At 40.5% G+C, this 23,038-nt stretch overlaps 1 protein-coding gene across 5 annotated transcripts in view; it reads left to right on the top strand.

Moving 5' to 3' along the window:
- Positions 1-23,038, top strand: part of Ptpn12 (protein tyrosine phosphatase non-receptor type 12) — a 71,809-nt gene that overhangs the window by 43,330 nt on the left and 5,441 nt on the right. For all 5 annotated transcript variants that reach the window (XM_029534635.1, XM_021190212.2, XM_029534631.1 and 2 more), the window contains 9 exons: positions 2,479-2,538; positions 4,437-4,579; positions 8,816-8,882; positions 11,250-11,327; positions 11,426-11,521; positions 12,627-12,712; positions 15,761-16,728; positions 21,137-21,205; positions 21,656-21,723. In XM_029534635.1, the coding sequence (XP_029390495.1) occupies positions 2,479-2,538; positions 4,437-4,579; positions 8,816-8,882; positions 11,250-11,327; positions 11,426-11,521; positions 12,627-12,712; positions 15,761-16,728; positions 21,137-21,205; positions 21,656-21,723 (1,635 nt within the window). The remainder of the gene's footprint in view (positions 1-2,478; positions 2,539-4,436; positions 4,580-8,815; positions 8,883-11,249; positions 11,328-11,425; positions 11,522-12,626; positions 12,713-15,760; positions 16,729-21,136; positions 21,206-21,655; positions 21,724-23,038) is intronic.

The raw sequence follows: 23,038 nt of genomic DNA, 5'->3' as shown, positions 1-23,038 counted from the left end.
AAGGGGAAGAGAGAAAAATATGTAAAGTATAGATAAGCTAAATAGAATGCAGAGAAAAATATGTAAAATATAGATAAGCTAAATAGAATGCAACGGTTTTATTTATATTTCACTTAATATCTTGCACAATAAATGCTGTTTGCGCAACTAGCAAACACCTTGAACTTGACATTTTAGGATGCTTCAGAGAAACAGAACCAAAGGGCATTGTAGTGTGAGTGGGACATGTGGAGAGCTCTGTAATAAAGAAGGGTTTGTGAGATCACAGACCCTGGTGAATCTAAAATCCACTCATAATTGAACTCATTCAGTATGCAGCAAATACTCTAAGTTGTAATGTGGGACAACATGAAAGGTTTTTGTTGCTGTTTGTTTTCCTTTCTCAGACAAGGTCTCACTGTGCAGCCATGGCTGGCCTTGAACTCACAGATCAGCCTGCCCCTGCCTCTTGAAGGTTTAGATTCAAAGTGTGCACTGGGGCTGGAGAGATGGCTCAGCGCTTAAGAGCAGGCCTGACTTCAATTCCTAGCAACCACATGGTGGCTTACAACCATCTATAATGGGATCTGATGCCCTCTCTGGCATGCAGGTGTACATGCAGATAGAGCATTCATATACATTAAATAAATAAGTAAAATCTTGTAAGTATGTACTACTACAATGGATGAAAGATGTTGTGCTTTAATCCTACTGCATTTTGTGTTATTTAGGATGAACAATGATAACTAATACACCCCACAATATACTCAGTAAAGGCATACCCTCTTAGTCCAGAAATTATTCTGTTAGATTCCAGGACAGCCCGGGGAACCTAGTTCTGAGTGCTGTGGTTATAGTAACATTTATTAATTTAAATGCAATAAAATAACTGTAGTGAATGTCACTATTCAAGTAAAAATTTGATGTTCAACATTCAATAGCAAAACAGTTCTATAATAAGCAGGGAGAGAAGACTCTTCTGTGTGGTTTGTTCACCTGAACTCAAAGATAAATGAAGTCCTCAGTATCAGGGTCAATCCATGCTGAGGACTAGAATAAAAGGAACTTCTGTGATGTATTTCCATTTCAGGATATATTTCCACTGACTTAACTGCATTTAGAAAACTAAATCTGCAGACTGAAAGCATGTTAATGAATAACCAGTGTGTGATGTGCCTGCTTGGTACTCGCAGTGTTTAATACAGAGGCAAGTCCTCTGGGGAGCTGTGGTACAGGGATGGGAAGGGTGCCGTGGTGGTCAGACAGAAGGACTGGCACAGGCCAAACCGCTTAGCCTGGGTGTCAGCGCTATCCCACTAGACTATTTGCAAAGAATGTTGTTGCACTGATAGCCAGATCTACCTCAAGCTCACAGCAGTAGTCTTCTCACCTAGCCTTCCGCATGGTGGGGTGATAGGCATGAGTGACCTGCTGTGTTCTTGATTGCTTTCAGTAAAAGTAAAATGTACTTTCCTCTTAACAATAAATGAAAAAAATGTTGGACATGGTGGTACGAGCCTTTAATTGGGAGCTGGGGTAGGAGAAACAGCATAGACAAACAGGCAGAATTCTGAGTTGGAGTCTAGCCTGGTTTCAAGATAGGCAGGACTACACAGAAAATCCCTGTCATGAAAAAAACCAAAGAATGAATCAGTGAAGTGATTCCCATGCTAGAATTATAGTGGATGTCTATTTTATTAATGAATAGCATATATTGTCCTTGTTAATGATAGGACTAAACTGTCTGTGGTTACAACTAACAAGGCAAAACCAAGAACTCAGCAGCAGACATATGCCAGGCTAATAGACTCAAAGCTGTGCATGCACAACCATAATAAGGTAATAACTAAGGGTTTTTCTTCCCACATTACTGCTCATTTAGATTGAGCATTGAGTGTGACAAGGGAAAGAAAACGTGGTGAAGGTGGGATGCAGTGGCAGACAGTAAGTGTGACATCCCTCTGGGTTGTTTCCTTAAATGGTTCCAGGGATGATTGCCACTTCAGTATTCTCTGTTAGATGACAGTCAGGATTAAATAATCACTGACTAGACACTTTTTTAAGCCAGTAAGTAAAAGAATTAGACAAAACAGTAGGAAGCAAAGGACATGGCTCAGTGTGTTAGGTGATAATCCTGCCTAGTCTGCTCAAGGCCTTGGGGCTTAGTCCCTAGCACCATTAAAAACAAAAACAAACAAAAAAAAAACTTAGATATATCCACAATTCTAAATGCTAATTTTAAATTATGGACCTTTAAGTATTTGTGTGTCTGTGGGTATGTGCACATGCACAAGCACCGTTAGTTTGTTTGTTTGTTTGTTTGTTTGTTTGTTTTTCAAGACAGGGTTTCTCTATGTAACAACTCTGTCCTGGCTCTTCGTAGACCAGGCTGGTCTCGAACTCACAGAGATCCGATGCCTGCCTCTGCCTCCTGAATGCTGGGATTAAAGATATGTGTTACCACACCAGGCACAATTTCACAAGCTTTTATCTTTTTAGGAAAATGAACAAGCAAGAACAGACTACTTCATCCGAACACTTTTACTTGAATTTCAAAATGTAAGTAATTCCCATTATAGACTAAAAAGAGTTCCTATTTCCATTCATATTCATTCTTGCCTTCACTCCCTCTCCTCCCCATTCTTGCTGTGAGTCTGAGTCTTGCTGTTATGTAGTTTATTTAGTGAGTGTCTTGAGCCTTATGCTTATCAATCTGCGTAGTAAAGCAGTCTGAGGGCTACTTTACTTAGGACAACAGAATTTACTGTGTGTTGCATAATTATGCATTCTTTGTTACATAGTTTTCTTCTGTTAACACTTTGCTGATTATAAATTTATTTGTTTGTTTGTTTATTACTCACTTGTACTCAGAATTTTTTATAAAGACAAAACTAAATTTTCATTTAGAGGTTGGGATATAGCTCAATGGTGGGAGTCTTTGGCTAACAGGTACAAAGGTTCAATCTCCAGCACTATAAGAAATTAAAAAGTGAGCTGGAGAGATGGCTCAGTGGTTAAGAGGACTGACTGCTCTTCCGAAGGTCCTGAGTTCAAGTCCCAGCAACCACATGGTGGCTCACAAGCATCCGTAATGAGATCTGTACAGTGTACTTAGATATAATAAATAAATCCTTAAAAAAAGAGAGAAATTAAAAAGTAAATATTAATTTAGATTTAAATTAAAGTATCTGTCTTGGTCACTGTGTTAGTCAGGATTTCTATTGCTCTGACTAAACACCATGACCAAAAAGCAACTTGGGGAGGAAAGGGTTTGTTCAGCTTACATTTCCACATTACTGTTGAGTACTGAAAGAAGTCAGGATAGGAACTCAGACTGGGCAGGGACCTGGAGGCAGGAGCTGATGAGAGGTCATGGGGGTCCTGCTTACTGGCTTATTTCCCATGGCTTGCTCAGCCTGATTTATTATAGAACCAGGACTACCAACCCACAGATGGCACCACCCACTATGAGCTGGGCTCTAGCTATTGATCACTAACTGAGAAAATGCCTTACAGCTGAATCTCTTGGAAGCATTTCCTCACCTGAGGCTCCTTTCTCTCTGATGCTAGCTTTTGTCAAGTTGACACACAAAATCATCCAGTACAGTCTTGTCACATCATTCTTCCCAACAGTCTTTTTTCTCACTGATGGGACTAATGATAGCCCTTTAGTTGAGTCATTTCTTGTACTCAGGTTGCACATTTTATCTCTAGATAGTACCTTAACTTCTACAAGTGTATCAGATATATCAGTTATCCTAACTATAAAAGTATGTATCGCACATAGACATAGATAAAGGGGATTTGAGAAGTTAAATAACTTGCCTATTTAGTAAATGACAGATACAGAACTTGCATATTGGAACTGAAACCCAAGCTCTGTTCTTTCTGCTGACATCTAGAATAATCGGTTCTTTTTTTTTTTTTTTTTTTTGGTTTTTCGAGACGGTTTCTCTGTGTAACCCTGGNTGTCCTGGAACTCACTCTGTAGACCAGGNTGGCCTCNAACTCAGAAATCNGCCTGCCTCTGCCTCCCAAGTGCTGGGATTAAAGCCATGCGCCACCACTGCCCGGCCTAGAATAATCAATCTTAAAAGTTATTGAGGGGACTAAGGAGACTGCTCCAAGGTTAAGTGCCCTTGCAGAGCACCCAGGTTAGTTTCTAGCATAGCACTGATGGCTAGCCACTCCAATTCCACTCACCTCTAAAACTCTCTTTGACCACGGGGGGCTGAGGCACACATGGTATACATATGTCCGTGGACTCATACTCATAAATGAAAATATAGTTTTTAGAGTTACTGAGGCGTCTTTGGATCTTTAATTTATGCAGGTTATCACTTTCAATATTTACTATAAGGTTAAAATTGGGGAAAAAAATTTAAAGACATGGAATACATAGCTTACAAGTTTGTAAATACGTTCTTCTAATTACTGAATTTCTGCTTTTCATGTAGGAATCTCGTCGGCTCTATCAGTTTCATTACGTGAACTGGCCAGACCATGATGTTCCTTCATCATTTGATTCTATTCTGGACATGATAAGCTTAATGAGGAAATACCAAGAGCATGAAGATGTGCCTATTTGTATTCATTGCAGGTACAAAATTACTTTCTAAATGTAGAGAAGTACAGTGTTTACATTTTGTGAAATAAGGCTTTATTTCTACATTAATATGATGTTTTATTATATCGAGCTTTTCCTAGCCCTGTTATGGTGTGTTTGAGAATAAGACCCTATGTATTGATATAATCTAATCTGGTTAATAGACTGTCTAAATGTTACTGCAAAACATCATATCTCCTGATATGATCAGTGTCAGGCCAATTTTCATGAGTGATGAAGTCTCAGACTTTAAAAACTGTACATAGATACAAAGGCCTTACTGATCTGAGATCCCGTGGTCTCCAGAGAAGTGCTGGGTATAGAGACACGCTAATAACCCCAAACCAAGGAGGCTGAAGTGAGCTTTACACAGCATAGATGTCATTTGTAAGACATACCTGAATTTCAGAGCTCTTACGATGTAGATTGTAAGGTGTTTTCCAAGTGACAAACATCCTGTACTGGATTTTGTTCCCGAGGAGCAAGCTGCCATGTCTGTACCATTGCTGTCATACCCCGAAATTATAGTTTAAAAACTTCTGAAATCTTAAGCAAACATGAAACGAGCATTCTTTTTTTTTTTTTTTTAAACCTTTTAAGGAATTATGGTGGGTGACATTTTTTGTTAAATATTCTAATCTCCCCACTATTCTAATCTCCCCACGGTTTTTTGAGAGTTGAAGGCTTATAACTGCATCTTATGTAGGCCAGGCTGGCATCAGACTTGTTAAATAGACAAGGCTATCCTCCTTGCCTCCACTGGCCTGCTTGGATTATAGATGTGTGCAATGATACCTGACCTAGCATTTTTGTAGTAAGTTAAATATAAATTGTTGGTATACATTTACTGGGCATCTTTATTAAATTGTGCTATGTAGCATTGCCCAAAGTAATGACTTGCCCCCTTAACAGGCTTACGTTTAGCTATATCTCTGTTAAACTGCTCCGTAGAAATGTTTTCACTCTTTTCAGGTAATATTAAGTTCCAGTTAATCTTTGCAAAATTAGTCATGTTGACAGGTAAGAAGTCATGTAAACACAGCCTTCAACTTCTGACATTCTTGAAGGGGTAACTAATTTTGTGTTCCAAGTGCAGGTTAGAGGTTAATTGTGTTAAATAAGAGCAGCTGTTTTTAACTGAACTCGTTGACCTGTTTTTATTGTCTGATTATTTTTCCTACTTAGAAGCCATGAAATATTCTGAATGAAAAGCAAAGAAACATTCCAGATGGAAGGAAAATAGCCTGAATTTTTTCATATCTGGGAAATTAAGAATGTGTGCCTAAGCATTTATAGGATTTTTATGTCCTTAAATATTGTGACTCTTTTGTTCCCTGTCTCATCTGACAGTCTTTCTACTCCAGTGAACTCCATATTATTTATGATAGAACTAATGAGCTCTGAAATCCTTTTCAGAAAGGTTTGTTAATGTTGTGTGGCTTCTTTGAATGACCACTACTCTTTTTTTTTTTTAAAGGCAGGGTCTTAATAGCCAAGGTGAGCCTTGAACTTTTACCTCCCCTTTGCTAGGATGGCAAACAAGGAAGAAACACCCTACCTAACTTAGTTATAATGTAAAGTTATTCAAAGGCTCCCTAAAGTGGCTCATGCCTATAGTCTCACTGCCTAGTGACTGAGACCAGCATGAGATAAGACCAGCCTGGGCTGCAGGGAGGAAGAAGAAAATCAACAATACAATCCTAAAGGAGCAAACCAACAAAAAAACGGGGATACAGCAAAGGAAACAACTAAGCTGTGTTTAAACACAGGAAAATAGCTGCCACTTGAATTGTTATGTTTTTTTTTTCTATTGCTGTCATAAAATATCATGACCCAAAACAAATTTAAAGAAGAAAGGGTTTACTTTAGCTTACAGTTTCAGAGGGTTAGTGTGCATAATGTTGGGGAAGGCATAGCATTAGCATCAGAAAGGAAAGCAAGACTAAACCCTGCAAGCCTTCCTATAACAATGTACTTCCTCCAATAAGGCCCAATTCCCTAAAGGTCTCATATTACACCAACCTCCTAAAGTGCCACCAACTGGGGACCAAGTGTTCAAATGTGTGAGTCTATGGAAGACATTACTCATCTAAACCACCTCACCCTAGCATGTTTAAGATCTACATTTATAGCGTATATAAAAATGATAGGGAGAATACAACTTTTTAAAGAATATTGAATCAATCATGAATATAGAAGGTTCACAGTAGCTTTACTGTATAATCATTATTATATTGTTCAGTAATGTATAAGATATTTCAAAACCTAATTTTAGAATTTCACTAGATAAATATGTATGTTTCCAAATAGTACAAAATTTACTTGATTCCTTAGGCAATTTTTCTATTTTCTATCTTAATATTTCAAAAGACCTTAGAATCAGAGTTTCTCCAAATCACACTAGATTTGTCCTGCTAAACTATTTGTATCTGTAATTGAATTTTACTATAAGAAGTAAATAAAGAAAACACAGCACAGTAGTGCATGCCTGTAATCCCAGCATTCTGGAAACTGAAGCAGAAACATTATGAGTAGGAGACCAACATGAGCTACATAGGCCTTGTCTCAAAAAAAAAAAAAAAAAAAGAAAGAAAGAAAAGGAAAAATATCTCAGTGGTTAAGAGCACTGACTGCTTTTCCAGGGGACCCGGGTTCAGTTCTGAGCACCCACATGGCAGCGTAGACCTTCAATTCTGGGGGATTAGACATATTCTCCTGGTTTCTCTGGGCATCAAGTGTGCATGCATGTGGTGGACATTCATATAGGCAAAACAGTCATACACATAAAATAGTTGTTTTTTTTTTTAATGTAATGAAAATTTTCAAACATAAGAGATTATTGGTTAATTAATTTTTTAAAAGGTTGATTTATTTCAGTTTTGAAGTTTTCCTACCCAACTGGTCTCTTTTGACTAGTAAAGAGAGCTGCCTCCAGGAGAATTGGTTTGCTGGTAGATATACAGAAACCATCTAACAAATTAGTAGATTAAAACAATCTTTTCAGCCGGGTGTGGTGGCGCACGCCTTTAATCCCAGCACTTAGGAGGCAGAGGCAGGCAGATTTCTGAGTTCGAGGCCGGCCTGGTCTACAGAGTGAGTTCCAGGACGGCCAGGGTTACACAGAGAAACCCTGTCTCGACAAAACCAAAACAAAAAGCAATCTTTTCATAGTTAATTAGTGGTGGTCAAAAAAGAAAACTTTTGTTCTGGCATTGAAAGATAAAGAAATGGTTTTAACTTGATTTTTTTAACAACTTGTTTGAAATTATTTCCTGTTCCATCCTGTTATTCAGCCAGTAACTATAATTCATAAGTCTATTTCAGTAGGGTTTTTCTAGTTTTCAAAATTATTTACAGGGTGGTGGTGGCGCACGCCTTTAACCCCAACACTTGGGAAGCAGAGGAAAATGGATCTCTGAGTTTGAGGCCAGCCTAGATAGACTCCAGAGAGAGTTCCAGGACAGCCAGGGCTTGCTACACAAAGAAACCATGTATGGGGGGGGAGGGGGAATGATGATTTAATGCTGTTAGAAAACAGTGTGTTAACTGAAGTAACTTAAAAGCACATCTACAAAAGGAAAGAAAATGTACCCATTTAATAATATAAAGTATGTTTGTTAAACATCTTAAAACCTATCCCAAGCTGGCTGGGACCTCAAGTACTCATGCCTCAGCCTCTGAAGTGCTCCTCATCACCACAGGCAGGCCTCCCACACCCCGCTAGCTGAGCATGCTTTACAAGAATGCTTCCATTTAATTAACATTGTTGTAAAAACAATGTAGCCGAGGGTAGTCAGCTGCCTTTGTGTATGGGATTGGGCCACTAAGGTCACTGCTGCTTCTCTGAACTGATCCTACACTTGAAGCTTTCTCTCTCCCATACCTACTACAATTTACTGGGTCTTCTTGACCAAAACAATAAAGCCTTCATGAGCATTCTGTTATGCTTATAACTATTGAGAATAAGTTTATCTCTACAGGGGGTTACTGGCTAGAATTAGATTTATGGAGTTAAGGGTTTACAGGTTCTCTGTGAGTCACTTACTTCTAGAAGTTGCTTGAATTACATTTTTAAATACTCAAATATTAATGTTAAGGATGGTACTGTAATTTGTATTTGATTTACTATGTAGAATTGCATCAAATTTCGTATTGGGGCATAATTAGCATACCTTTTATTTTAAAAAAATAAACAAACATTTTTTTTTTTCTCAAACTTTGTACCCTTAGTGCAGGCTGTGGACGAACAGGTGCTATTTGTGCCATAGATTACACGTGGAACTTACTGAAAGCAGGGGTAAGAATGCCTTTTATATAGTATCATATTCGGTTTATTGTTATGTTAAATTTATAGTGTGGGGTGTTTGTTTGTTTTGGTTTTTTAGATACACTATATTTCTAGCATTAGTCTTACCATAAAAAGAGCAATGTGAGTAAGTGCAAATGTTACAGCTGCCTTGAGACTCTGAACTGCACACCAGGGTGGGGTTTGTTTTCCACTGAGGGAATTCTTTCATGTGTAGTGTTTAAGAGTGCTGACCCCAGGGCAAGTGCCTAGAATCAATTCTGGGCTTGTAATTCACTACCCATGGCATTTTAGTTGACAGTTGCTGTCAGCATTATAGTTTCTACCTATTATTGCCATTAAGTTGTGTTTGAGACTGTGGAAGACACGAGGATCATCAGTAAGAGTCCCTTCTCTGTATGTGTGTATGTTTCTTGTATATGTTTCTTTTGCTAGTTCTATACTATGTTCATTTTCTCTGTGTTATAGGCAAACTTTAATCTTTCATAGCTTGAAGTTGGCTATTAATATGTCAGTTAGCATTTTGTAAAGAAAAAAAAAATAGGTTCAATGCTTAGTTTCCTTTTACATCATCTTTTTCCCCTACCATTGCTGTCCATCTGTCTGAGTCTCCTCTCCCTCCCCATCGCGCCCCCCCACACACACACAAGGCAAGAGCAAGTTTTAAATAATTCTTAAATAATTTCCCTGAGATAAAATTTCATTTTTATATTCCCCTAAAACTAATCTTTTCCTAATATGAAATGTTTTTTCAATAAAAAAATTGACTAGGCTCTCCCCACTTGTTTATGTTTGTTTGTTTGGGGTTCTTTGCAGGGAGAGGGGTTGAAACACAGGGTCTCACTATGTGGTTCTGGCTTTCAGAGAGACAGACAGACAGACAGAGAGACAGACAGAGACAGAGCCCTCAAGACCAGACTGATCTTGAACTCAGAGATCCTCCTGCTTCTGCCTCCCAAGTTCTTGGATTAAAGGAATGTGACACTGCCTGGATCTCATTTTTAACATAAAAGTAAAAAAATTACAGAACTAGATTGATGACCTAGCAATAAAGAACACTTCCTGCTCTTGCCTGGGACCAGGGGACAGTTCCAGCACCCACACCTTGGCACATCGTGAAACTTAACTTTCAGAATATCCAAGGCTTTCTGACCTCTGCAGGCAAGCATCTGGTGTACATGCATACTTGTTTATGTAGATAAAACACACATAAACAATATATATGTGCTTGGGAAGGGGTAGTGCTTAGACAGGGTTTCACTGTGTAGCTTTGACTGATGTAAAATTCACTCTGTGGACCCGCCTGCCTCTGCCTCCCATGTGCTGGGATTAAAGGCGCACAGCACTACCTCACAGCATAAGTAATATTTGTTTGAAATATCACTAAAGTTGTGTATTACAGTTGCCACTTGTCTTAACATAAATATAACCTAGGCCTTAGCGGGAACTGGATATAAAAATGCTTTTAATTCTTTCGAGACTACAGCTATACAGCTTAAAATCATTCTTTGCTTGTCAGTCCTCCTCCTCGCTCCAGAATGTGTCTCTCAGACAACCGAATCCTACTCACTTCTTCCTGGTTCAGGCTGCCGTCTTCCTGGAGTAGAAGTTGGGAGGGTACAAATGTACCTCAGGATCGTAGTCTCAGTGTGGAGCATACGCGTTGTGCGGGTGCCTGTGGATCTGCCTTAGTTCTTTCCCTTGTGTCTTGCATGGCCATGGCCAAGGACACAGAGGCCTAGAAAGTAAAGTCAAATTCTTTGTTATATTTATAGGCTGATTTCAAGCAACCTTATCTTAGGCTTTATCCATATTCAGCTTCTTAGTTCTCTGAGTAATCAGTTTCCCATGATTTTGACAGAATAACCTTTTATTTACACTTGTGTGTTCACGTGCATGTCAGTATGATGTGTGTATGTGATCATCTGTGCACTGATATATGCACCAGCAAGCGGTGCTCAGAGGTTGACTTCATTGACTTCCTGGCTCATTTGCACCATAGTTTTTGAGTTAATACCTCCTGTCAGTTCTGTGGAACTGTAGCCAGGTCCTCATACTTAAACATGAGCACTTCCCTGACTTGAGTCATCTTCCTCACCCCTTCATAACTGTGTAATTTTTCCTCCACCCTCAGTTTGTCGTGGTCTCTGTGTTTCCTGCATGCTCTAGTCACATTCTGCAGTGTGATGCTGAGGACCAGACACGTGTGTCCGCAGCACTGTCTTTCTTTGATAGCTAGAGCGCAGTAAATACCTGCGGTTATCCAGCCTCTGTCTAAGGTCTGTGTGAAAACTTGGAGAGTATTTTACTATTTTCTGATAATGTCTACAGTTACATGTGTTATATTCTTTGTTTTAGAAAATTCCAGAGGAATTTAATGTATTTAATTTAATACAAGAAATGAGAACACAAAGGCACTCTGCAGTACAAACAAAGGTAGAGGTGATTTTTTTTTCTCTTTATAAGTTATATTTTCGTGTTTCTCCTTGGATACTCTTCACTGTCTTCTACTTTATCATTTCTCTTTATAATAGGAGCAGTATGAACTTGTTCATAGAGCTATTGCCCAACTGTTTGAAAAACAGCTACAACTGTATGAAATTCATGGAGCACAGCAGATCGCTGATGGTGTAAGTATTCTTGGCTCACTAGCCTTGGCAGACTTGCGATCTTGTGCTGCAGCTGGGTGAGATGGTCTGAAAGAGGAGTTTTGGTTTGGGGTTTTTTTGGGAGGTGGGGGATAGGGGGTTCAAGACAGATTTTTCTCTGTATAGCCTTGACTATCCTGAAACTCTCCTCTGAAGACAAGGCTGGTCTTGAATTCAGAGATCCCCACCTCTGCCTCTCAAGTGCTGGGATTAGAGGCATATGCAGTGACTGCCTGGCTGACAGGAGTTAACTCTTATCTAACTTGGGTCCTGCTAACTCACTTTACTTTTTATCTGTTATGGTCCAGATTTAGTGACTCAAAACAAACTGGATAATCTAAGTAAAATTTCAAAGGATCTTATGTCAAAGTCTACATTCACTATTGTTTCAAGTACAAACTATCTTTAAAAAACTTAACTGCTCTATTGCTCTCACCCTTAACTGAGTAATTGTAAGTTGAGTTTACCTAAAGTTTTATTTTGGCATGGCAGTATAACATTTTGCAGGTTTTTGCATGTACTCCATTGCTTGTTTGTGTTGTGAGACAATCTTGCTAGGTAGCCCAGGCTGTTGGAGGTTCTCTTGCCTCCGCCTCCTTGAGTACTGGGATGTAACATACCATCATGCCCAATGGATTACATGCTCTTTAAGAACAGTCATAGGGGGCTGGAGAGATGGCTCAGTGGTTAAGAGCACTGACTGCTCTTCCGAAGGTCCTGAGTTCAAATCACAGCAGCCACATGGTGTCTCACAACCACCTGTAATGAGATCTGACGCCCTCTCCTGGTGTGTCTGAAGACAGCTACTGTGTACTTACATATAATAATAAATCTTTTTTTTTTTTTTAAAGCATTCATAGAGCCACCAGAAAGTCCCTTTTTGTCATGTTGTAACTCCTTGCTATATTAGCCTTAAATGATCTTACTGGAGCTGCGGATTTTTTAATTTATTATTAAGGGGTGTGTGTTTGTGTTTACACAACACATTGTGGGGTTAGGGATACATACCACAATGTGGAGATCATGTGTCAATCAAGGAAAATTATTTTTCCTGTGATTTTAGTGAAACTTTTTTTCCCCTTGGCAGAATGAAATTACCACTGGAGCTATGGTCAGTTCCACTGATAGTGAGAAGCAAGACTCTCCTCCTCCAAAGCCACCGCGGACTCGAAGGTACTCTGTGCCTTAGGGAGTCTCCTCTAGAAGGACGCCTACTCTACTGACCTAACTAAAACGACAACATCAGATTTTTTCTTAGTTTCATAACTGGTTATTTCAGGATGTGGGACATTTGCCAATTATTTGTTATTGATAAGCTAAAGTTTTTGTTTGGTTTTATATACAATATCTATAGTACACTATACTGAGATACATATTTTGGTGTTAGAATAGGAAATATCCCCTTAGCTGCCTTTAAAATGGTTTCTCGTAGGCTAGGAGGACTCTCTAGATCCAGGAAGTCAGAACAGTTCATGTTTCAAGAATCTGCCCAGCTCCTGCCCTGAGCAAAGTCTACTGAGGGCTCGGTTAGTCTGGGTATGGCGCAGAGGAAAGACGCGAGGCTGGAAAGCAGTGTTGTAGAGGCTTAAGGAGAAAGGACTTTATTTTGTTTGTCTAAAGTTTGGTTTGACGGTGCTAGGAAAGGAAGTGCTTCCTGCATGGGAGACAAGAATTCTCCTCCTCCCACCCCAAGCCACATGCCCAGCCCCGAGGGAGCGCAAGCATTGAGTGCTCCCAACTGCATCTGCCCAGAGAGATGAAACCGCACCTTCACACCTGGGTGCAACACAGAGCATTTAAGACATTAAGATTACAATTAAGAGATTCAAGTAAGGTGGTTCATGCCAATGCATTTAGGACTGTCTAACTTGGGAAGCCCACAAACAGTAAAGGATGTTTGGGAAGATTCACTTAGGAAAGAAAAACAACAAGTACAAAATAAGATGATGCTGGATGTCAAATGAACATTGAAGAAACTGAGGCAGATTTGGGGATTACTGCAAGCTATAACCTGGGCTATGTGGTAGGTTTTTAATTATGGTTTAGATTTATTCATTTGACCTTATGTGTACTTTATCTGCATATATGCATATGCAGATAAATCTCTATGTGTGTATGCAAGAAGGTGGCATCAGATCCCTTAGAACTGGAGTAATGGGGTCGTTGTAAGCAGTTGTGGGTGCAGGGAATCAAACCCTGGTCCTCTGGAAAAGTAACTATTTTTAAACGCTGAGCCATCTTACCAGCCTCAAGTTTAACTTTTTAAAAGACAACTATATCAAATTCAAATAAGCTGTATTAAAGAGGTTTATTTATAAAGTAGTAGACAGTAGAAAATAGAATTTTAAATAGAGGTTTATTATTTTAGTTAGTTTTTAAAAATAAATAAATTTCCTTGGTTGATAAATTATGTATGCTATTTAGCTTTTAAGTAATATTTAAAGTACTTTTTTTTTTTTTCTTTTTGGTTTTTCGAGACAGGGTTTCTCTGTGTAGCCCTGGCTGTCCTGGAACTCACTCTGTAGACCAGGCTGGCCTCTAAAGTACTTTTTTTTAATTTGCCAGTTTTCAACATACCAGAGTATGTTTTTAAAACTGACAGTATGTTAAAGTGCATCTAGATTCATTAAAGCCAAAAATATCAAAGAGCAACTGGAAGAAAATGAGCAGAGGACCAGCCCATTTAAAGATTACAGCCTTTCAGACCAGGCGTGCACCCTGGCTCCTGACCGGGGAAGGCAGAAAGACCAGAAACTCAAGGCCAGCCCTGTCGGATGGTTCAGTGCAGTCACTCAGTGTCAAGGGAATCTGATGACCTGAGTTCAAAGCCGGGCGTCTGTCTTCTGCCTGCCAGGGTGGTCCGTACATAACCGCACATCCACATTGAGCTCACAGATAATGAGTTAAACTTAACTCAGTGCCATCCTCAGCTACAGCCTGGTCTTCACAAGACTGCATTTAATTAGATAAATATAACAGTTTATTTCCACTAGTTAAAAAAACAAAGCCGGGCGTGGTGGCGCAGGCCTTTAATCCCAGCACTTGGGAGGCAGAGGCAAGGGGATTTCTGAGTTCGAGGCCAGCCTGGTCTACAAAGTGAGTTCCAGGACAGCCAGGATTATACAGAGAAACCCTGTCTTGGAAAAACAAAAAACAAAACAAAACAAAAAACAGATACCGGGGGGCTGGACAGGGAGATAGCTTAGTGATTAAAGAGCTTGCCACCCAAGCATGAAGAACTGAGTTTGGATCCCCAGCACCTACATCAAAAGTTTGGCGTGGTGGTGTGTGGACTAACCCCATGATTAGAAGGAAGGAGAGAGAGAAGCAGGCAGGTCCCAGAAGCTCAGTTTCCAGCCAGTCTAGCCAAAAAGGCAGCTCCAAGTTCAGTGAGAGCCTGTCCCAAAGAGAAAGTAGAGCCTGATAGAAGATCCTGAGGTGGACCTTAGTTACACACACACACACACACTCGTGCGCACACACACACACACACATACACCCTTACATACTTAACAATTCATGGATTTGAATAAACTGATAAGTGGGTACAGTTAAGAATGTGTATTTTTGGGCTGGAGAGATGGCTCAGTGATTAAGAGCACCGACTGCTCTTGTGAAGGTCCTGAGTTCAAATCCCAGCAACCACATGGTGGCTCACAACCATCTGTAGTGAAATCTGATGCCCTCTTCTGGTGCATCTGAAGACAGCTACAGTGTACTTAGATATAATAATAAATAAACCTTTTTTTAAAAAAAGAAAATGTATATTTTTGGCTTTTGGCTTTTTTTTGTATATTTGGTCTTTACTCCTGCCATTAGGGAGGCAGAGGCAGGTGGATCTCTGAATTTGAGGCCAGCTAGGGCTACACAGACAAACTTTATAATACTCAATGACTAACAGGAAAACAAGTTACAGAATAAAAAAACCAGGGTGTTGTAAATGTAAATAATACTGATGGTTACAGATTGAGCCAAAAAACTGTCAGGGTATCGGAAAGGTAAAACAGGAAATAATTCCAAAGTAGGTGCCTCTGCTTCGTAGACTAGAAGTGGAGACTACTGCTTTTCATTAATATCTTAGGACTTTAAAAATACCTCTGTGTTACCTTAATAAATACGGAATTTCCTTAGCTGACGAATTAGAACATTGTAACTGTATTGTAATCAGTCAACTTACTTTTAAATGTTAAGCATTGTTAAAGCCCTATCTGTCATCCTCAGTTGCCTTGTAGAAGGGGATGCCAAGGAAGAAATACTACAGCCACCAGAACCTCACCCGGTGCCACCCATCCTGACACCGTCGCCACCTTCAGCCTTCCCAACCGTTACCACTGTGTGGCAGGACAGTGACAGGTACCACCCAAAGCCAGTGCTGCACATGGCTTCACCAGAGCAACACCCAGCCGACCTCAACAGAAGCTATGATAAATCAACGGACCTAATGGGGAAAAGTGAACCAGCTATTGAGCACATAGATAAGAAGTTAGAGCGCAATTTAAGTTTTGAGATTAAGAAAGTCCCTCTCCAAGAAGGGCCCAAAAGTTTTGATGGGAACACACTCTTGAACAGGGGACATGCGATTAAAATTAAATCTGCTTCATCTTGTGTAGTTGACAAAATCTCTAAACCACAGGAGTTAAATTCAGGTGATCTAAAGGTTGATGATGTGTCTCAGAATTCTTGCGTGGACTGCAGTGCGGCACATTCAGACAAAGCTCCTGATTCTTCAGAAGAGTCCCAGAGGAACTCACACACACCTCCACGGCCAGACTGCTTGCCTCTTGATAAGAAAGGACATGTAACGTGGTCACTTCATGGACCTGAAAATGCCACACCTGACTCACCTGAAGGCAAATCCCCAGAGAATCACTCTCAGACTCCAAGAACCGTGAGTTCCACACCAAACTCCACAGCAGAAGAGGAGGCCCACGATCTTACGGAGCGCCCTAACAGCTCCCCTCTGTTGAAAGCTCCTCTCAGCTTTACCAACCCTCTTCACTCTGACGACTCGGACTCAGACGAGAGGAGCTCTGACGGTGCTGTGACCAGGAACAAAACTAGCATTTCAACAGCAAGTGCCACAGTGTCTCCTGCCAGTAGTGCCGAGAGTGCTTGCCCCAGGAGAGTATTGCCGATGTCCATTGCCAGACAGGAAGTAGCAGGCACGCCGCATTCAGGTGCTGAGAAAGGTAATACAGTGTCTGACTCTCAGCTCGTTATTATCTGCCCGTCTCTGTTCTAAGCATTTAGCTCGGTCAGCTCACTATCACTCCACAACACACTTGAACCTGCAACAAGTTAGTTGTTTTTTTAGATAATTTTTTGTTTATTTGTGTTTTAGTTTTTGGAGGCAGGGTCTCTCTGTGTATCCCTAGATGTCCTGGAACTCACTCTGTTAGACCAGGCTGGCCTCTGCCTCTTCAGTGCTGGGATCATAAACACGTGCACCACTACACCCGGCCATTTTTGTTTTTAAATATTCTACTTCCGAGTCTTTTCCTCTCTCCAACTAGTGTAAGTGCCTGTAATTAGCAGGGCTGTTTTATAGAAGTATACAGCCTTACTTAGCATCTCTGCATTTACATTAATGTTTTTATTCTACTCTTATACTATATCTCCAGGCACAGGCTCCCCTCTCCTGTCTTCCTTCCCCCCCAGATCTTCACCCCTCCCCACCAAAGAGCAGGCCTCCCAGGGTTATCAGCCTACCATCTGCAATAAGATCAGGCACATACCATCACGTTAAGACTGGACACGGAGGAAAGGGGTCCCACCAAATCAAATCAGGGCCAGTCCCCTGCTCTTACATTTTAATTATAAGTTTATATTTTTGTTACCATAATTTGATCTTTGTGTCAATGGAATTAGTGATACAAATACTATAGAACCCTTGCTTAGTCCTTTAATTTCACCTGTGCTTCTTGTAAATACTAATAGTCCTATTTTCCTATCAATGACTACAAAATAACTTTTTAAAGAGCTCTTTTCGTAAATGCTTACAAATAAAGTTACTTTGAGCTGGCAAGTTAACCCATAACTACTCAGCTAACTAGAGGCAGTTTTATTCATTCAGAACTGAGCAGGGTGTTCCTTAATGATTCTTCCCTAAGCAGCTGCCATGTCCAGAGGACACGTGTACTCACTCACACTGTAAGATTTTGAGAGAGGGTTTCCTTATGTATTTCAGGCTGGCCTGGAACTCAGGATCCTCCCAGCTCCTTTGCACTGGGATTCTAGTTTGATGCACCATGCCTGCTATAGAGAGAGCATTTGGTTCTTGAAATCTCTGTGGCGCCTTTCCTCTTGCTTTGTTTTTGAGACAAGGGCCTGCAACTTCACCTTCTGGCTCAATCCCCTATGCTCTGAGATACCCAGGAATGTACTACCATTGACTGTCACAGTAGAGTTATTTTTCAGGGATAGAGTGATGGCTCAATTATCAAGAGCACTAGTCCTCTTCTAGAGGACTCTGGTTCATTTCCCAGCACCCACGTGGCAGCTCACAGTTGTCTATATAACTCCAGTTCCAGGGGATCTATCACTCTCACACCGATATGCATGCAGGCAAAACACCAATGTGCATAAAATAAAAATAAATAAGTAAAAAAACAAGTAGACTTATTTTTAATTGTTCCTAATTACTTACCTTGTAGATTATATCATGTATTGTTTGTTTTATAATGGATTATTATTTAATTTGTTACTTGCTTTGTAAAATAATTGACATAAAAATATTAGGAAATTTTGTATTAGAATTTGTTAGTGAGGGGCTGGAGAGATGGCTCAGTGGTTAAGAGCACTGACTGCTCTTCCAGAGGTCCTGAGTTCAATTCCCAGCAACCACGTGGTGATTCACAACCATCTGTAATGGTATCTAATGCCCTCTTCTGATGTGTCTGAAGATAGCAACAGTGTACTTACAAACATAAAATTTTTTTTAAAAAATTTATTATTGAAGTAACCCTAATATTTTGTATGGATAACAAAAATAATATTTTGTGTAAGTTATTTATTGCCTGACAAAATTTTTCACAATGAATTCTTTCATTAGTTCCCATTTTCCTCTCCCCCCCCCCAACCCCTTCCTTTCCATATACCCAGGGTCTGGTCTACACATGCCACACGTGTGCTATGAATTTTTTTTTTTTTTGGTTTTTCAAGACAGAGTTTCTCTGTGCAGTCCTGGCTGTCCTGGATCTCACTCTGTAGACCAGGCTGGCCTCTCCACTATTTACTCAGGCCTGAAATTTCATTCAGATTTGACCTGAGTAGGTCCCACACACTGTGTAATGTTGAGAAGCCTTTGTAAAACATGGCAGTCTCTAGTTGAATAAGTCTTGGGTTAGGGGGAGGGGCTACTGGGAATTAGACTTGAGTCTCTTACATGCTCTCGCCTGGAGCTCTAACTCCAGTCATGATTATGTAAGGTCTGCAAAAAGCCTGAAGTATGTGAAAGGCCATTTATAGATCCAAGGAGAAGATGCAGTTGAGAAGCAAGGACCAGTTAGAGAACAGAATTCTTGACAAGTGATTGTCAAGAAAGAACCTAGTAAATACTTGGCAGTGTGCAGAACTTAGTCCCAGTGTTGTGTGTCCTTCCTTGAAATAGGCTTCTTACTATGGCACTTTCTCAGTGCTACTCTAGGTAAATCTATCAAGTATTGTATTGGAACTCTGGACTGAGGGCTATACTTTGTGTGATGTCACCAGCTCTATAAACATGAGGGATACGGGCAATCTGCGAGCCTCAATGCTTGTTGAAAATGAACTTAATTTTCAGTTTTTAGTGCTATCAGATATGATAAAAAGATAATGTCCTGCCAGACCACTCATTTTCTAAGAGAATAAGGATAAGGCCTGGACAGAATAGTACAGGTTCCTCAGTACAGTTCCCATATCTACCCTGCCTACACTGGGTGTACATGCACAGCTCTAGTACAGGTTCCTCAGTGTAGTTCCCATATCTACCCTGCCTAGACTGGGTGTACATGCTCAGCTCTAGTATGGTCTCAGGTTTTGTTTTGGTTTGTTTGTTTTTTTTCTCTCTCTCCCTAGTGCAGGAATTCGGAGGTCCAGTACACTGGTTTATCTTGAGTCATAAGGCTAACCTTAATTAATGCACTACCTCCTATCTTTTCTAGGGGCTAATTAGGTTTCTACTGCTGTAAAAGCCTTTAAAATGACTTCAGTTTATATCCTTGACACAGAGTCAGATGATACTGTTCACAGTACCTGATAGTAAATATATGGTTATTAAAATATTAGTAACTATATTATATTGAATAGAAAGATAACATGACTTACAATGTTACTTTAGTTGCTTGAGATGTGACCAAGTACATAATTTTTCCATGAGTGAACAGATGGATGGTGCATTGTGGTTCCATGTTTTGCCCCACTGCTAGGATGTGGAAATGCCACGGGACAGACTAAACACTGAGACAGTAGACTGCATTTACCCTATGCCCACTGTCATTAGCACTGATGCGCCACTCAGGGTGGGGAAATGCAGCCTAAGATGTAGGGAGCCAAAGCTGGGGTCCCCTGATTCCTTAGTATCCAGTCACCACTGGAAACCACAGAGGAGTCACAAACAATGGGTCAGGGGTCCACGAGCCTACGATGAGCCAGGGCCAGGGGTTCTCAGACTCCTGGACATCCAGATGCCACTGGAAGTCTCAGAAGAGCCAAGAATGGAAGCAGCCCATAGGCTGAGGACCAGCCCAGGGCCAGGGGGAGGGAAGCTCTGGCTTAGCTCGTTGGCAGTTGCCTTAGCTTAGCAGCTGTCTGAAAGCACAGGGAAGCCTTCTACAGACTTAGACTGTGGTTCTGTAGGTGAAGGCCTTCTCCATGCTCCCCATGGCAGTTCTTGATGGAAGAGACAGTCCTTGGTTCCAAGGTCATTGTAGAAAATGTGTGCATAACAACTCCTTGAGGTGGACCAGAGATTAAATACCTTTTGCAGGAAGGAATGTCCAGAAGGGGAAGCTCATTGGCTAAACCCTCAGGATTCATCTAGATACCTCATTAGCATGGAACTCAGTTCTGACCACCAGTCACATTTCCTATGTGGAAAGTGTGGCACATGTTCCAGGCTAGGAATCTGGTAGGGAGCCGGGAGCCGCCTACCATCTCAGGTGGGTGCCTGGGTGCTGGGGACCTGCTCAACCTTACTGAGTTCCTCGCACAGTACCCTGTCCCACAGCGCATGGTGTGCTGTGCCACAACTCAGGAAAGTCAAGCTGTCAGTCATTCAGGGAACTCTGGCTTTAACCAGGTGAGCAGATTGCTGCTTTGCACACAAAGCATCATCAGGAAACCCAGCCAGCCTCTGTGCAATCAGAGTAATGTCTTCAGGGTCCTACAGACTTGTAGGAGGCGTTTGCTTTGTACATAGTGTGGAGTCTGTTCCTTCTATGCTCCGTGAGATTTTTGACTCTTCTCAATCATGAATGACTCGAGTGGTAACGATGATTGAAACGGATTTTTTGGTGTTAAATGTGCGTTTTTTTTTTTTTTTAAAGACATCAAGGAAGTTCTCTGTTTAGGTGGTATTTTACTAATTTTAATTGTCTGAATTTTGTGTGTTTAATTCAGATGCTGATGTTAGTGAGGAATCGCCTCCTCCCTTACCTGAACGAACTCCTGAGTCTTTTGTATTAGCAGGTGAGTGTAATGAGTGTTTCTTCCGCATTGCTGGGTTTAATCTGCCAGCTATTATACTGAGTAATTAAAATCAAAATGTAAATTTTAATTGATGCTAACAGTTTTTATTACTCACTTGAAAGCTCTTTAAGAAGTATTTTTCCGTACCTAAAGTTGCTAAGTGATTATATTTATGGTAGTCATTGGAAACTACTAGAATGAAGAAGGCAAATGCAATTTTAATGTATTCACAGCGAGCGCAGTTGCTGTTTCATTCACTAATCCAGACAACTTCTGCTGCTTCACTTTTTAGTGAATGTAAGTTAACATTCAACTTGAGTTGTGAATGAGCATGTTTATGAAGATAGTTTCTAAAATTTATAGGATTTTTTTTCTATTGACTTTAATTTTAAAAATTCAAGGATTAAAGACAGAAGTTTTAATATTGAGGTTTCTTTTCTTGTTCCCCAGATATGCCTGTAAGATCTGAGTGGCATGAACTTGCAAGTCAGGAGTGGTCTGAACAAAGGGAATCTGATGTGAGTCATGTGGGGGCTGGAATAGCTCTGTGTTAGCTCCACCTTAGAGCTAGTTATCCTCAGTTACCAGCTTCCTCCCGTTCCTGCACTTGACTGTTTTTCATTAGTGTTTTTACAGGTGTTTGTTTGTTTGTTACTTTTTGAGACAGGGTCCCCCATAGTCAGACTGTCCTCAAACCCACCTTGTGACCAGGGCTGCCCTTGAACCATTGACCCTCCTGCCTCTACCGTCTCAGTTCAAGGACTATGTATATATTACACATATACACTACCACATCAGGCTGTATACTCAGATTAAAAGCTGATGTAAAATGTAAGATACACTATGTTTTCATAAGGCCATCTCTTCCAACAGTTATTTGGTTAGACCACTTTTGAAAAATGCATAAACTAGACCATGTTTTAAATCATTTTGGAGGTATGAATAGGACTCAGTATTGAGGGAGTAAACCACTATAACTAGATTTTGTGCCCCTATCACAAGGACCTTAGGTTTATTTTATATTCAAGGAAAACTACGTAGTGGTAACTTGGACTCAGGAACACCACAATTGAATAAAATATAGTAGATTACAGCTCTGTGTTCCTCCATGCATTAGCTAGGTGGGGGTGTTGGTTTTGTTTTTATGCAGAAGTTTCCCTTTACAGTATACATCAAGACACTAAGCTGCAGAGATGGGTTAGTGGCTAAGAGCAATCTCTATTCAAGCATGAGGGAGGGCCTAGGTGTGCTCCAGCCCCCAGCACTGCACAGCTGTAGAGACAAGATAAGCACTGATCCAGATTCGGTGAGAGACTCAAAAGAGTAAGGCAGAGAGTGGTAGAGCAGGATGCCGATGTCATCCTCTCAGCTCTACACACACACACACACACACACACACACACACACACACACCAATGGGAAAAACTTTAAGTAAAGCATAACAAAATTGCAAGCATAATGATATACCATTGCTTTCTTTTTCTTTGATATTGAAAATCAAGACACAAATCAAGCATGGGAGTGCATGCCTATAATCCTAGCACTTAGGGAGGTGGAAGAAGGAATGGCACGAATTTGAGTCTACCCTTGGCTCTACATACTAAATTTGAAGCTAACCTGGGCTACATGAGATTCTGTTTCAAAAAATAAAGGATTTTTTTTTTTTTTAAAGATTTATTTATTTATTATATGTAAGTACACTGTAGCTGTCTTCAGACACTCCAGAAGAGGGCGTCAGATCTTGTTACGGATGGTTGTAAGCCACCATGTGGTTGCTGGGATTTGAACTCCGGACCTTTGGAAGAGCAGTCGGGTGCTCTTACCCACTGAGCC

Source organism: Mus pahari, chromosome 2, assembly GCF_900095145.1.
Source record: "Mus pahari chromosome 2, PAHARI_EIJ_v1.1, whole genome shotgun sequence".
NCBI classification, from domain to species: Eukaryota; Metazoa; Chordata; class Mammalia; order Rodentia; family Muridae; genus Mus; species Mus pahari.
The sequence above is the reverse complement of the archived record's forward strand: the minus strand, read 5'-3'. Positions and strand labels throughout refer to the sequence as shown.